This window comes from Solanum dulcamara, chromosome 1 (genome assembly GCF_947179165.1).
Source record: "Solanum dulcamara chromosome 1, daSolDulc1.2, whole genome shotgun sequence".
Classification (NCBI taxonomy): domain Eukaryota; kingdom Viridiplantae; phylum Streptophyta; class Magnoliopsida; order Solanales; family Solanaceae; genus Solanum; species Solanum dulcamara.
The window spans coordinates 4,566,163-4,581,990 of record NC_077237.1 but is presented as its reverse complement, the minus strand read 5'-3'; the positions used below and the strand labels follow the sequence as shown (position 1 = coordinate 4,581,990).

Below are 15,828 nucleotides of genomic sequence, written 5' to 3'. Positions count from 1 at the left end.
TAGACGTTGTGTCTGAATTTAAACTTTATCAACGTTACCTCCAGACACTATACATCTAAAATGGCACAAAATAAGCACACGTGCAAAAAAAATATTAAGTGGATATAAGGTAAATGACAACATCAAAATCGAATATATCCGTCCACTTTATCGAAGGAGAAAAAAATTGTAGATGGGCCACAAATACTGCTTATGAATTCCCAAAGCCCAGTCCACAAAAAAATAGAACCGTCTAAGCCCATCATCCTTTCCACTTCTTCATACTCTCATCACTGAATCTTACAAATCTCCAAAGCAAATGTGATTTGGAAAGCTCTTTTTCATCTACAATTTCCCTCATGCGCTCGACGAATTACCTGAAATTCGGGATCGAACAAGTGTGGGAAGAATAAATCATGGCCGCGATCGGAGCAATGCCGGAGATTAATGGCCTCCGACAGAAAAGCCGAAGGTATTTGCTCTTTTTCATCCTCATTTCAGCTGAAATTTTTGTAAATAATCGGTGTTAAACCGTTTCGGCCACGATCATTTGAGTCCTATAGTTCCACTATCGATCTAGAGAGTTTAATTGAACTCACTGCTTTTGACTGATCACGTACATATTATAGATTGTACTCACTCTGAACTAGATCCGGTGTGTGTTATGAGCTAATTAGAGTCTACTGTGTAGATAGAGCCTGCTATAATGAGAAGAATTGCTCATGTTTTGTTTTTCTGCTGGCTGGAATAGGTCATTTGTAACACTTATTCTGACAGTTCTTACGAGTTCACAATCGATTCTCATTGTGTGGTCGAAGAGAGCTGGGAAGTATGAGTACAGTGTAACCACTGCAAATTTTCTGGTTAGTGAAATGATACAAATCTCAAGAATTCTTTTGCTGCTTTTTCATTTTTGTTTTGAGCTCATAGTCATAAACAATGGATAAATTGTCACTTTTTGTTGTGTAATTGAATTCAAACTTCAACGTAATAGGTAGAGGCATTGAAATGCGCATTGTCACTTGCAGCCTTGGTAAGAATCTGGAGAAAGGACGGTGTTACTGATGATAACAGGTTTGTAGCAATATTTTTGGTAAATTTCCTCTTCCAGGGGGTACGGAGCTGAATTACTGTATTCTGTCTTCTCTATTTGTATTATCATTCTACTTGAGCACTGCATTTATAAAATCCTGTGCTTGTCTAGGAACTTTTTAGCCCTACTAGAGAAAATATAGAGAAATTCTGGTACCTTTTAAAAAAAATTATTTTATGTAGTGTTTGCTTGAAATGAATTTAAATGGAGAAAATGGTTAGTGAGCTAATTATTTTTAAACACAAATATTGGATTTGAGCCAAAGCTATTGGTTCTACCAAACCCATAGCTAGCACTCTGTGTCGCCACTGCTTGCTACCTCTCACTAGCACAAGTATCGGGTAACTATGCAAACAATGACTTAAGGTTGATTGAAATAATTACCTTAGATTTTTTGTCTCTGCTGAGATTTGAACCCTGGTTTCCAAGGTTTGTACCCACTTCACCAACAACTAGGCTACACCCTTGGTTGTATGGTAAAAAAATATATTTTTACATACTAGCAAATTCAGTTGGATACCCTACCTTGTAAGATCTTAGGAGTATTTCCACAAGGGTCATGGTGAACTTCGGCAGAGAATTTGATCCAAGCATTTGGTTGTTACATATTCCATCTTACTGTTCGGTTTTCCTATGTACATGAAATAGCTTCGGTTTTATTAAACCATTTACTATTAGCTTTTCAAATTTTCGTCTCTTTGATTTGTCTTTATCCAATAATGACTAGTGAATGACATAATGAGTTACCTTTGGAAGATTTGCTTGGTGGATAACACTGCAGATTGTCAAACAATTATATTGAACTTGTCTCTTGAATAAGAGTTTGCATACTGAGGTTTGTTTTCAGTTATAAGTAGGCTAGTTTTTTGGTCTCCTGTCCTATTAATGTGGTGTTTTTTAAGGTTGAGCACTACGTGGGATGAAGTTAAAGTGTATCCTATTCCTGCTGCACTTTACCTTGTCAAGAATCTACTTCAGGCAGGTTTATATTTTCTTTTGGTTATATCTTTCTTTGTTCCCAGACTTGATTAGGTCTTCTATCTCACATGTTGTTGATTGAATCACATGGGTCTTTGCAGTATTACATTTTTGCGTATGTAGATGCTCCTGGATATCAGATACTGAAGAACTTGAATATTATCAGCACTGGCATATTGTATCAAATTATTCTCAAAAGGAAGTAAGTCCTTTCACTAAATAAGTATATGAAGTTGGACTTATGGTACAATTTTTGATGAACAGACATCTTGTTGTCTGGGTAAATACATAAAAACGACAGACAACAAAAAAGCACCAGAATATTTTCTTGTTGCGAATACTCCATTTGGCCCAAATTAATTTGAGTTTGGCTTCTTTTAGCTGAAAAAACTCCAACTTCAATGTACTCTAATACTGCTTTAGATAATTATATGTGTGCGCCTATATATACATATGAGTAATTTAGTATATATACTCCCTCTGTTTCACACTGAATTGGGGGTTCTTTTTATAACGTAAGGTTACTTTCATTAATAAAGTACCACGGAGGTACTACAAAATATAATCAAAGCACTACAGCGTTGATGTTATAGCAATAGGTCCAAAAATCTTAGTACAAGCTTCCAATCATGCCATCGCTACAGCAAAAATACTAGTCTTTTAAATAACAAAAGAAATATGAAGTCTTTGGCCTTCAAAGCATCTCTTATTTCTTTGTAATCAGATGGCTCACATGATGCATAATGGAAAACGAGGAGTGGTTTTCCAGTTGTGCTTCAATCTGTTGTTTACTCTTTGATTCTGCCAGCATTCCAGTAAGCTTCCAACACTCAAGAGGCATCACCTATTCACTGCATACACATATACTTAGGAAAATTCACAATGAATTTGAGTTTCAAAGTACGTGGCTCAAACGTCGATTTTCGGTCTCAATTTGGATATTGATTCCTTTGTTTTTTCCATATAAGAAAGTACATAAATATACCATAAATCATTTGGTTATATAGTTAAATATATTTATGAAGTGTATGAAATTGTTGTAGAAACAAATTTACTTTCAAAATGGTAATAGTGCCATATAAGATTGAACCAGCAGAGTATATTTATACATGTGTGTGCGCGTATATGTGTGTGTGTGTATATATATATAATTTAAACTTGATTTGACATTTCTTCAATAATCTATCCCACTTTTCACGTAGTCCAGCACTTCAACCGTTTTCAAACACAGCTAAAGCTATAGTTCAACCATTCATTTAGAGGCATCTTTAGCTAACACAATTTTCGTCTTGATCCCCGAAATAGTCAAACAGGGTTACCAAGCTGTAACTGAGATACTAGCATTTTCTATATTACATCATGAAATTAATGCAGTCTTATCACAAGGAAATACCTTCTTTAAACATCATGAAGGGCATGAGAAACAGGGTTTAAAATAAAATCTGGAGTGGGCAATGTATACTCTTGCGGGGTCTAGCAGACCAGGATACAAAATCATTAAATTTACAAGAATATGTGATTTACTTGAGGGAGGTAAATGACTAGAGGTTATAGACTTCTAGATGACTTAAAGGGAGGTAAAGGGCAGCGATGAACCAACCACATGCATATGATATTCACTTGGAACTTTGGATAAGGTTAGTCAGGAAGTTGATGAAGTCCAGAATATATCAGTTTATGATTGATAATTTGGTGGATTAAGAAAACAGTTCCTGGGTGTATAAATGAAATTAGTCAAATCACCCCTTTGGTAAATCGCTTTCAGGTAGCAAGGTGTTATGTGTTTTACTTTTGGTGATCACATGTGGAATATAGTCCATTCGTCATAAGGAAGTTTGTCCACCTCTTGTTTTGTTTGTGTTCAGAAGAAGATGTTGTTTGTTTGAGATACTTAAACAGTTCAGTTTTAGGAAAGAGGGCAAGGAGGTGAGAGGTTAAGAGGATGGAGATACCTTTAGGAAAGTTTAGCTTTTCAGGCTTTGTGTCATGACCTGCCACTTGACCATGAAGACGGGGGAAAGATCTAGAGTCTTAGAGAGGTTAATAGAAGGCTCTAGAATGTCCAAGAGAATTCTTGAAAAGACGTAGAGAAACCTAGAATCTTGTAAATTAGTCTTGGAAGACTAAGATTTCTCTAGAGTGTGTAGAGATTTCTAGAGAGGGACTTCTTTGTAAATATGGAAGGGCTTGTATAGAAATTTTTATTTACACTTGAGCCCCTTAGGAGTAGTATAAATAGAGGGGCATTCATTTGTAGCAAACCATCCAAAAATCAAGCATTTTTCCAAGTAATACAAAGCCTTCTTCATAAAAGCTCTCTTGTCTTTCTTACAATCTATCGTTCCCTTAGCAATTTAGTCTTAAAAGGCTTACTTGAGCTTGCAAGATCGTGAAAGATTCGTGAGTAAGTTGTCAAGTGCCGCACGGAGGTCTTAGTTGAAGTCTAAGTCCGTGACATTTGGGTCCTAAATATATAGGGGAAACCAAATGTTGGGAAGCAGCTGCAGCCTGCATGGTAAGATTAAAAGATACCATGTTGCAGAGGGGAAAAGAAATGAGCTGCAAGAGGGAGGAACCATAGCTAAATCCCAGATACCTAGATGGACAGCCCATTGTGGTGAAAAATAGAAGTTTGACAACGCCCCATGTAGGAGAGTAAAAAGCTTTCTATGCTTCCAAATATATGGTGTACGTCTGTTTCCTTAAAGATGAGAGCAGGGTTGCTATCTACCTCCTTAGTTTCACTTTGATTTGTCAAGGAATGAGCAGTTAACACTTAACACTCACTAAAGCCTATGCCAGTTTCCTCCGCCATATCATGGAGGTTACTTGATTGGCAGCCCTTGTAATATATAAGGAGCATATCTATCTATTCTGGAAACCTTATACTGCAAGGTTGTCCTGCACTATTTTTTGATTAGGTGGATATGACCCAAAAACCTTGTCCTTTTTATGAAGTTTGAATTTTATTCATGTGATAGGAGAAACCACATACAAGTACACAAATATAGAGAATCTTAAAATTTTCTAAGAAATGCATTGATCATCAAGAATATTGTATGTATGCCAAAAATGTAAAACAAGAAAAGGTTCCACTAAAGGTATTTTTTAAGGAATAGGTTTTTCTTACCAAAATGAAAATCTAATAGACAGATATGACTATAGGAAGCTAGTAACCTCCAGGTGAATAGTAAAGTCAGGTTTGTTACATTTATTTTGTCATCTTTCTGGATAACATTATAGGAATGTGTTCCTACTTGTTTGCCTATTTTGATCTTCTCTCTTTTGTCACACTCAAAGCAAAATTCACTTTCAGGTTAACTGAGATTCAGTGGGCTGCTTTCATTCTACTCTGTGCTGGGTGCACCACTGCACAACTTAATCCTAGGTAAGGTTATAGCAGTTTCCGCATCTGATCTCTAGAACTGCTTATATAAATGGATAGCTGTTATATATTTTTTGTATTTCAGCCTGGATGGTAAAAGATGTCAATAATGATTTACTGCTTAATTCTGTTGATTCTATATGAATAGATAAATGAACAATGGATTTCTCTAATGGAATGATGCTTTCTGTACAGTTCTGATCATGTTCTTCGGACTCCTTTACAAGGTTGGGTTATGGCTATTGTAAGTTGCAGATATTCTCAGGACTATATAACATTAAGGTTAAAATTATTTCTTCTAATGATTTTATACCTCTTTGTTTGAATCAGGTAATGGCCCTTTTGAGTGGTTTTGCAGGAGTTTACACAGAGGTACATCTTTTCAGATATGTTCTGTTAGATTAGTAGTCCAAAGATATGCACTTTAGACGACCTCAGAACTGCTTCTCACTAAATTTTGCTTTACTAGAGTTGAGCTTTGTAATCTACGTGTTTAATTACCATCTCAGCCTTCATCAGTAACCGAAAATTCTCGTCATAATAGTAAAGTAAATTAGACTTGGATAGCATGTGCATGAGTTTTCTTTTATCTTTGCAGGCTATAATTAAGAAGAGACCGTCGAGAAATATTAATGTTCAAAACTTCTGGCTGTATGTCTTTGGGATGATCTTCAATGCTTTTGCAATAATGACTCAAGATTTTGACGCAGTCATGAATGAGTAAGTTGTCGTTCCTCTCTTTCATTTTACAATGTAAATATTTGCATTGTGCACCTTTTGTAACAGCTGATTGTTCTCGATCTAGTGTTTTAATAACTGCTTTTGGAGTAAATATTAGAAGAACCAATATTGGATGGCTCTTTTTCTCTGAAATAGAACACTTGTCATATGCTATTACTGCAGGTATTTTGAGCCAGCTTAGTGAATTAATTGTACATGGGAATAGAGAATCATTCCAATATCTTGTGATTGGAGATTATTTGTAATTTAACTTGTGGGAATATTATCTCAGGCATTTCTTGTTTTTCCTCGGTACTATTTGCATTCCTAAAGGTTTTCTTTTGGACCTTCCTATCTGTCCATTATACTTTATCATGATTTTCAGTTCCAATCATTATCGTATGATGCCTTCATTCACAAATGGATTTAAGCAGACACTTTTTAAATATTAGGTTAAGCACATCACGGTTGACCACAGACAATAGCTCTTCTTGTAAGGACAATTACCTCATCAGATTGGGCTTCATGTTTTGTTATCTATGTAAAGTTTTACAATTTGACCTTATCTTCTGCAGTGGGTTCTTCCATGGATATTCACTGATTACAGTTCTCATGATTCTCAACCATGCACTAAGGTTTGATTTCCTCTAAATCTTCATAGTGGTAGTATATACATTTCAAGGTTATGGATACATTGTCTAATAATACAAGATCAGTGGGGAGAACTGCTTTTCTTGTGCTAGCTATTTCATGTTCCTGAGGCATAAACTTATTCGAAAATTTCTGTGTGTTGCAGTTGTTTAGTTTGGTCTTTTAAGTTGTTCTCTTGATAAGCATTAAGTTGAAGGAACTGTTTTGTATTGGCTGAGTTCATTGACATAAACAATACTCTAGGGAAGAGACAGTTCCACTAGGTGCAAGCTGTCATGTTGCATTTTTCCCCAAATTGTTTGTTTGTCGTATTTGCTCAATGTGCAGTCTTTTTAATTTGTTATACAGTGTACACTCACCCTTTATTGTCTTCATTTGCAAACCTAGTTAACCATTCAACATGATTTGTCTATACACTGTAGCTGGGTATTTAGATAGAGTAATGTTGGGTGTAAGTTTCGTTTCTGCTGCATTATTTCTTTTTTTCTTTTGCCTTTGGTTTAACATTTTGTCATTCATCTGTTTTAAATTGGATTGGATGCATCATGGATTGGTGGCCTTTCAATTGTTTACTGACCAAGACTTGTCTCTGCACTCTGCAGTGGTATTGCAGTATCAATGGTGATGAAGTATGCTGACAATATTGTGAAGGTAGGGTTGACTCTGGTTGTGCATCTGCATTAGTTTTTGTTAAAATGGGTTTTTCAGTCTAGTGCCAAGTATCGTACGCCTGGAGATCACCCTAGAATATCTATGTTCTGAGCACAATGCCTGACATGCTTTATCTTTTCCTCGGCTATGTTACTTTTCTAATTGAAGAGTAAAGCAATGAAGGTAAACTTGGGCTAGAGATTCCACTGTAGAAATGATGTATACTTAGCTGCTAACTTATTCCAAAATACCTGAGATATCGGTAGAAAATTAGGACACGGTTAGGCATCTAACTTTGGAGTGCTAAAACATTGGTTGGATCAGGCATGAAATTTAGCTACCATTTAAAGAGCCTCTTAGATTCCTTTTATGAAGTTCTAGGATGCGTTCATGTCCACGCATCTTTTAGAGTAGAGAAATGATTGTGGTGCAGTTGAAAATCAGATTCCCCTTCCTTTTCTTTTGCTTTAAGCTGGCATGCTTTTGAGGAGGTATATTCGTGCAAAGAAGGGCCGGGGATTTAGTCTCTTGCACACACAATCTGCCAATGAACTGAAAGCTTACAAGATACCATTTTAATATAGCTTGTAAATTGTTTGCAGGTGTATTCAACTTCTGTTGCAATGCTACTGACTGCAGTTGTTTCTGTATTTCTATTTGGGTTTCACCTTTCCCTTGCCTTTTTCCTTGGTTCCACGTAAGTGTGAAGATCTGTTTTACCTCTATGTTGTTTAATCTTTGGGGGAAATTTCACAAATTTGGCGAGGCATATAACTGAATAGGAATTTTATGCTTCTTTGCAGCGTTGTTTCTGTAGCGATATATTTACACTCGACCAGCAAAGCCCGAAGATAACAACTGAGTTCACCTTCTGAGTTCTCTTGGTCATACCCAACAGACATCCTACTCCAAGTTCAGTTCTATTTTCTTTCTTGCCAAAAGTGTTAGCAGGTGACTATACAGCAGCTTAACAGTTGGCCAAGTATTTATCCTTGGAGTGGAGTTGGTGTTTAAATGTTGGATCGAAGGATACTTGTGATCGACAACTAGATGATCTCCTCGTTTTAAAAATCCTGCATATTTGCACTTGCAAGGTGTTGTGTCAATTTTGAATTCAAATAGCAGCGGTTTTCGCCCCATGAAAGCTATAGGTATGTGAATTAGATGATATTATATAGTGCAACAAGTCCTGGGACAGCAGAATACTCCACTTTGTGGCACAATACATTTGACGTGATGCATAATTTCTTGAACATATTTTTGCTCTTTCAAATGTAATTACCAGTAGTATTATTGTAATAGCAATTTGAGCAACTGTTCTGGTATTAATTTACGTAGTTATTTGTGTCATGGTTCATCTTACAACCAGTATTAAACCATTCTAATCACTTGTGAAATTTTGTTTTTTCCTTGAGCAGAGGGTTTATCAGAAACACCCTCTCTACCTATTGTAAGGTTTGTGTACACTCTATCCTTCACTTGTGAAATTTGTAACGTTGTAGCTTTGAAATTTTCTTGAATCTTCCTATTTTTCTATAACTGAGAAATCTTCAAGGGTTAGATGATACAACACCATAATTCCCTGATGGAGATTGAATTTGAGTGAACTTAACCACACATCATTCGTTACGCTCTTATCATTAAATCAAAGCCTTAGAAGCGAATCTGCCTACTTCAGTTAACTATTCTCTTTCACCAATTAGAAGGATATCTATGGTGGCTAGAAAAAAGCACTAAGATTTACGAATTCTTTTCTAATTCATGGAGTTGGTCATTATATCTATCGGAAACCTCTCTATCGTGTACATCTTATTCTTCTGAAATTCTACTTATGGAATTACACCGAGTATATTATATTATTGAAGTTAGTTATTATCATACCATTTGCAGCTGTTGGATCAGTAATCCGAGATAACGCATAATGTGGTAAATATATATATATATATATATATATATATACTAATTTCAACGAGTCAAAAATAAAAACTCATCCTTTATTCAACGTGCAAGTATACTTTTCATCTGTACAATGTACATGACAAGAAAAAAAATAAAAAAATCACACCTTAAGAATCTATGTAGAATTCTTCACCCCCACCCTCACCCGGGTGGCATTATTTGAAGAAATTGTTTCCACAGCTCGAACTCATAATCTGATCATATGGCAATAACTTCGTTATTTCTATTAGAGACTGTTTTCATAGTTTGAATTCATGATCTGGTCAGGTGGCAACAATTTCATCATTCATGCAAGAGATCATTTTCATAGCTCGAACCTATGACTTGATCACACGGCATTAACTTTACCAGAAAGACCAAAAGAAAAAAAGAGTTAAAAGAAATCCAAGAACCCCTCACCCCACCCCCACCTAAGGAATTAAAAAGAAAAGAAAAGAAGAAAGCATACAAATGAAAAACTGTATGCTCTGTTTTTACAAGTTTTAGCAATGGAGATCAGCTTTCATAAAACCAGACTATCTCCATCTCTTTCTTCACAAAATCTATACATATCCCAAAAAATGTCGAATTTCATAAAACTCGGAATCTTGAAAATTCATCAGCTTAAAATCCTGAATCCGTCTCGTCTCTGAACATCTTTCTTTCTCATGGAGACGTGGAAGATCCAAAACTATTCCCTCTACAATACCTTAACTCCAATGAAATTTGTCTTTCAAGTCTTAATTGATTATAGAAATTAGCTATAAACATTTCAGCCCTTTTATCAATATCATCTTCTGATGATGGATAACTCATAGTTCTTTGAATTCCTCCTTTAAATGAATTTCTTGAACTTGATGATGATGAATAATCATAATTTGCATTTTTAAACAAATCTTGATCATCATCATCCATACAGATTACATTCAATCCAGTTGGCTGTTTTTGCAAAATCTTCTCATTGAAACTCAATTGATGTAGCCTTTTTCCAATCATATATGATGCTAATTTCCATTTGTTGATATCAAAATTTAGTAAAAAAGTAATCTTTTTTACTGCCCTTTTTAGCTTTCCTAATAAAGACCAATTCTCTATCCCCATGTTTTTTGTTGTTGTTGTTATTTGACTCGACAAATAAAGCACTGAATTGATGAACTAATTCAGAATATAGAAATATCAAAAATGAAGAAGTGCCAATTTGCTTGCTGATAAGAAAATAAAGTCTTTCAAGTACTTTCTTCTTTTTATCACGCGATAGATTAGAGTCGGTGCGAAAAAAGAAAATAGTATGGTAGAATGGTATGATTTTACGATTTTAGAGAATAGATAATTAAGAAAAAAAAAGAAAGATATTTGTATTTGTTGAAAGAAGAAGAAGAATTAGAGAAAAATGGATAATTGTTTTTTTGAGATTGTGTTGATTGTTTTTTTTCTCTTTGGTGGGTGGGGGTTCTTAGGTATATATACTTAGGATAGGTGGACTAAGTCATATTATGGGGCATTTTTAATTATTTTTTTTTGAATTTGCTATTCAAATTTTGTCCTTGTTAGTCATTATAAAAAAGATTTAATTAATCAATTACTTTTAAAGATGATTTTTTTTTTTTTAAAAAGTTGATGAAAAAATAATCTGGACTAAAACACCCTTAGCTTGAGTGGCCGAGATGGTGACAAGAGAAATAGAAATTTCTAAACTGTGACAGGTAAGTCGTGACAAATCGATATGACTTTATATATCATGTTGGATTACTCATAAGCCTTGTTAGATTGATTACATATCAGATCGAATCATTACAGGTTTTCTATCAGGACTTTGGACCCTAACTTGTTTCGAAAACTTTTAATATGTCGAACTTATTATTACAAGGGTACATATGTCATTCGTCTTGTCTATAAACCTTTATTAATTTTAAATTTTGAATCCGTTTACCTAATTGTAATTAATTATAAGGATACATGAAATGCATGGGGTGGCTATGGAGAAAGTGGTAGGGTTAAGAAAAAAATAAATACGTGGGGAAAAAGACAACCGCGTTATTAAATATGATAGCTACACGTTAAGCTTTACGCAAAAAGACTTTTTTTGGTCAATGTTTTTTTTCTTTTGAATAATTATTCTTTCTTGGAAATTTATGTTAATTTTTTTTTGTTTTGTATAATGTTATTAAGGTTTAATTGGTTATATCGAGGATTGTAATCAGATGAATAGAATTTCTTTATTTTTAATTCGAGATCTTAAATTTAAATACTGTGTTTTCTCTTTAAATGTGCCTTATCATATTGGAAACTCAAAAAAGATTGGTTATATCGAAGAATATTCCTTAGGGATTAATTAATTAATGAAAGTTTGATAAGGATGGAGTCATAGCCAAATGCTGAATGATTTACCCAACTAATCATTTCTTGTCTGGTTGGTTGAGTTAAGACTAGGTCTTTTCTTAATTTTGAAGAAAAAAAAAGTTGTCAATTTTAAGGTGTGTTTTTTTTTTAAAAAAATTTAAAATTGGAGGCAAGGGAAGAGGATTATAAGGTGGGAATTCAACATCGAATACTTATTGAGAAGACAAAAGTCAGATGGCCAACCAACTGAGCTATTCATTTTAAAACTTTTCAACGTTTATTTTAGAGAGTATTATTGGAGAGTAAGTCAATGTGGTATTATTATTAATTGAGTTATATCAATTATTATTATAAATTATATATTTTTATGTTATGTCATCTAAATGTATTTAATTACTAATAAGTCTTTTTGAAACATGAGATTTGTAATTGTAAAAACAAAACATATTACAAGCTATAACTCATACAAGTGACCTGAATAGTGTAATTTTTTTATTTTTTTTACTATTAGTGCATATAACTTAAACGTTAATTAATTAGTTTGATGGATTGAAAAATTGATAAAATACAACCAAAAAAATGCATATGTTCTACTTGTGTTTCTATAATGGAATTAGTTTAATAATATTAACACCTATCACAAATCAATAAATACATTATCCGCGTCTTCATAAAGATGATTATCACTAAATTATTGTTAATTAATATATATTATCACCTTAATTTATCACTTAAATATGCTAAATTAATATGATTTGATGTAAATATTAGGTGTGAATAAATTTTTACTAGCTTAGTTTTAATTCATAGTTGCTTCATTTCCTTATATATTAGTTAAACTAAATTATTACCCTTGATGACAATTATTTTTAATAAAATCTACACCTTTCATTCTTGACAGCAATTTAATGACCTAATTAATGATACAAGTTTAATTAGAACATAATAAAAATTATATTGCTACCTATTTGGGAACAAACGTATATTTAATTAATTGGCGGCTAACTAGAGTAGTAGGCATGATTAAACAAAAATAAAGGAAAAGAGAAGGAAGAAAAGGATAAGACTTTATATTATACTACTTTGTTTTATTTTATATGCAACTAGTTATTTAAATATTTTTAGGCTTTTAAATTTTAGCTATCTTGAGTTCTACAATAATATAATTCTTTATTAGTAGTTTCTTTAGTTCATTACACCCCTCAAATAAAAATATCGTCATATTTCTAGAGTTTCAAATTATATGACACTCTTTCTTCAACTTGACACATTCTACGTCTCCAACAAAATATGTACTATTTTATATTTTCGAATTTTGTTAAACCATTCAAAATTTTAATCAACATGTTTATTTTTCTATCAAATTAACTCTCACAAATAAGTTTTAGTAATTGTTTTCTCAACGATCACCTATTACTTTATACTCATATAAGAGAATAACTCAGCAGCTTTTGGTAGTGCTGCGTGCTTGAGCAACTTCTGTTGTCCTGCTTGCTTCCGCTGTTTGAAGCAGACAACTAGTCATTGACGTATCTACTTATATTCAATTTTGTATTTTTTTATTTTAATTTTTTTTACTCTTTTGGAATATATTATATATTAAAAAATTAAGTGCAAAGTATTATAAATTACAGTGATTAGCAATTTCAAAAATTTATATAAATAGTACTATAAATCACAATAATTAGAAATTTAAATTGGGACGGAGGAAGTAACACATGATGTAAAACGTATAACAAATCACAATAATTACCAACTTAAAAATTTAAAAGACATAGACAAAATCTAAATGGTTCTTCAAATTTTATCAGTGCCACATAAATTGGGACAGAGAGAATAAAATACATTATTTAAAATTTATGTAAAAGATATTATAAACCACAATAATTAATAATTTAAAATACTTAAAAGATAAATAAAATTTTAATGCGATATAAAATAGAACAAAGTAAATAATATGTATTAATTAAAATGACATAAGATTTATAAATCATAATAATTATCAATTTAAAAATTTTAAAAACATAAAAATATAATTTTCAACATCACATAAAACAAAAAACAACAACATATATTAGGCCCCTGCTAGCACAGTATCTCTCTTATGACTAGTATTATATATAGAAGTTGAAATGAATATCTTAAACTCCTCTTCCAATTAAATATTATTATTTACATGTAAGATATTATGATCTTTTTGGTCAATGGCAAAACCTCCGTTCTAAAATACTTATCATATTTTTTTTATAAAAAAGAATTCAATAATATAAATTATATAGTTTTTGAATATATATCAAAATTTTAATTTTAAAAAAGTAAATTAATCTAATAAAATTTAATTTTAAGAACTAGTCAAATAAATTTTCAAAAACTGAAACGTCACAATGATTTTGAAATGAAAAAAGTAATTTACTCTGAATTTAATATTATTATTTTGGTATTTGGATTATGCTTCAAATTCTTAGCATTCAAAGCTATTAAAAAAAAAGCTGCACAATGGATAGGAAGTGGATGTAAGAATACTGGGTCAATTTTCTAGGACTTGGAAGCCCCGTCTCCATTTTTGCCACTTTATGTTATCATTAATTATATTAAGTGAATTTTTTAATATAAATACAAAATTTTAACTAAAGTTATGGATTCTATTGAATTTGTAGCTAGAATTTTAGCTCCGCCTTTGATTAAAAAAAAGTACTCGCATCTGATGTTCACATCAAATTATATTAATTTACCATAATTAAATGATAAATCGAGAAAAGAATATATATTGATTAACTATGATTTAGTGATAATGGATTATATAAAGATGTATATTATGTATCCTTACTTTAGTTTTAAAGAAGCATCTTTGCATGAATCAATACTAACTCCTAAGTCAGCTGACTTTCGTTTTTAGAGATTAGACAGAAGAACTCGTAACAATCGAGAGAACAAGTGTGAATAAATTTAATCATCAACTCAAGTTTGAAGAAAATTAGTAATATAATCAATTTCATTGTACTTAATTTTGAGCTAAAATTTTCCTCTTTTTGTTTCCTCTTTGCATTAATAATTCTTTGGTCTGAAGTGAAAGTCATAATAAAGATATTTCCCACGAAAAGCAAATAACCCAAAAAAGTAAACGTTCTTTTGGGTCTAAACTCTAAAGTGAAAGTCATATTTATTTCCTACGAAAAGCAATAACAAAAAAAATGATTTTATATCTGAAGTGCAAGTCATAATAAAGATATTTCCTACAACAAGCAATAACCAAAAAAGAAGGTGGAAATGGTTCTCTTTTATATTCAACGACAAGAACAATAACATACCAGATATAATCTCATAAGTGGAGCTTAAAAAATGTAGTGTACATAAATCTTACCTCTACCTCGTGGAGCTAGAAAACAATTTACTTTTTTATAATCAAGTAAAACATTGGAACCAAATAAAGGAATAAAGATTGTCCATTATATTAAAAAGGAATAATTAAATAGGTAATTTGTAGATTGTCATGTAATTGATGATGCATTACCAAAGTTTTACTAATTTTTAATTAGTTGAAAGAAGTACAAGCATCTTTCTCCTTTCATGGAAACTTAATATAAGGTACTTAATAATAGCAATTGATACTTCAAAGAAAAAGCAAAAGAGAAGTCAATAACAGCAAACAAATGAAGCTTTCAAAAACAAACAAGTGGTCCAATTTCTAAACCTTGGGATGCCAATTTTAACTTATAATCATAATTTCATATCAACAAAAGAGAAATCGCTTTTTTTTTTTTGACACATATCACCACTTTAAACATACGGTATTTAAATTTAGACTTGACAAAATCGAACCTCAAACAAAAAAATTTTGAAGTTAAATACGAGTGAATTTCATATAAAAATGTTTGATCTTCAGTCATTTTTGCTTGAACATCAACAATGTACGACTGAAATTCAATCATTTCTGACCTGAATGAATTTTGTTTGAACTTATGTGCATGAATCAAACATAAATGACTTGAACTCCATCCATATGAAATTTTAGACACTCTGTCCGAAGTTGGACTTTAACAAGATTGAAGTTGTCTCGAAGTGATACACTATGCAAAAATAATAATAATTATAA

At 32.2% G+C, this 15,828-nt stretch overlaps 1 protein-coding gene across 1 annotated transcript; it reads left to right on the top strand.

Annotated features, from left to right (window-relative positions):
* The first annotated feature begins 248 nt into the window (after positions 1 to 248).
* Positions 249 to 8,786, top strand: LOC129899001 (CMP-sialic acid transporter 2-like). Its single transcript, XM_055973739.1, has 13 exons — positions 249 to 451; positions 731 to 842; positions 974 to 1,053; positions 1,975 to 2,050; positions 2,152 to 2,252; positions 5,367 to 5,438; positions 5,631 to 5,679; positions 5,766 to 5,807; positions 6,034 to 6,155; positions 6,731 to 6,790; positions 7,409 to 7,457; positions 8,060 to 8,154; positions 8,261 to 8,786. Exons 1-13 carry the CDS (start codon positions 396 to 398, stop codon positions 8,310 to 8,312), a joined length of 966 nt encoding a protein of 321 aa, XP_055829714.1. The 5' UTR covers positions 249 to 395; the 3' UTR covers positions 8,313 to 8,786.
* The last annotated feature ends 7,042 nt before the right edge of the window (positions 8,787 to 15,828 follow it).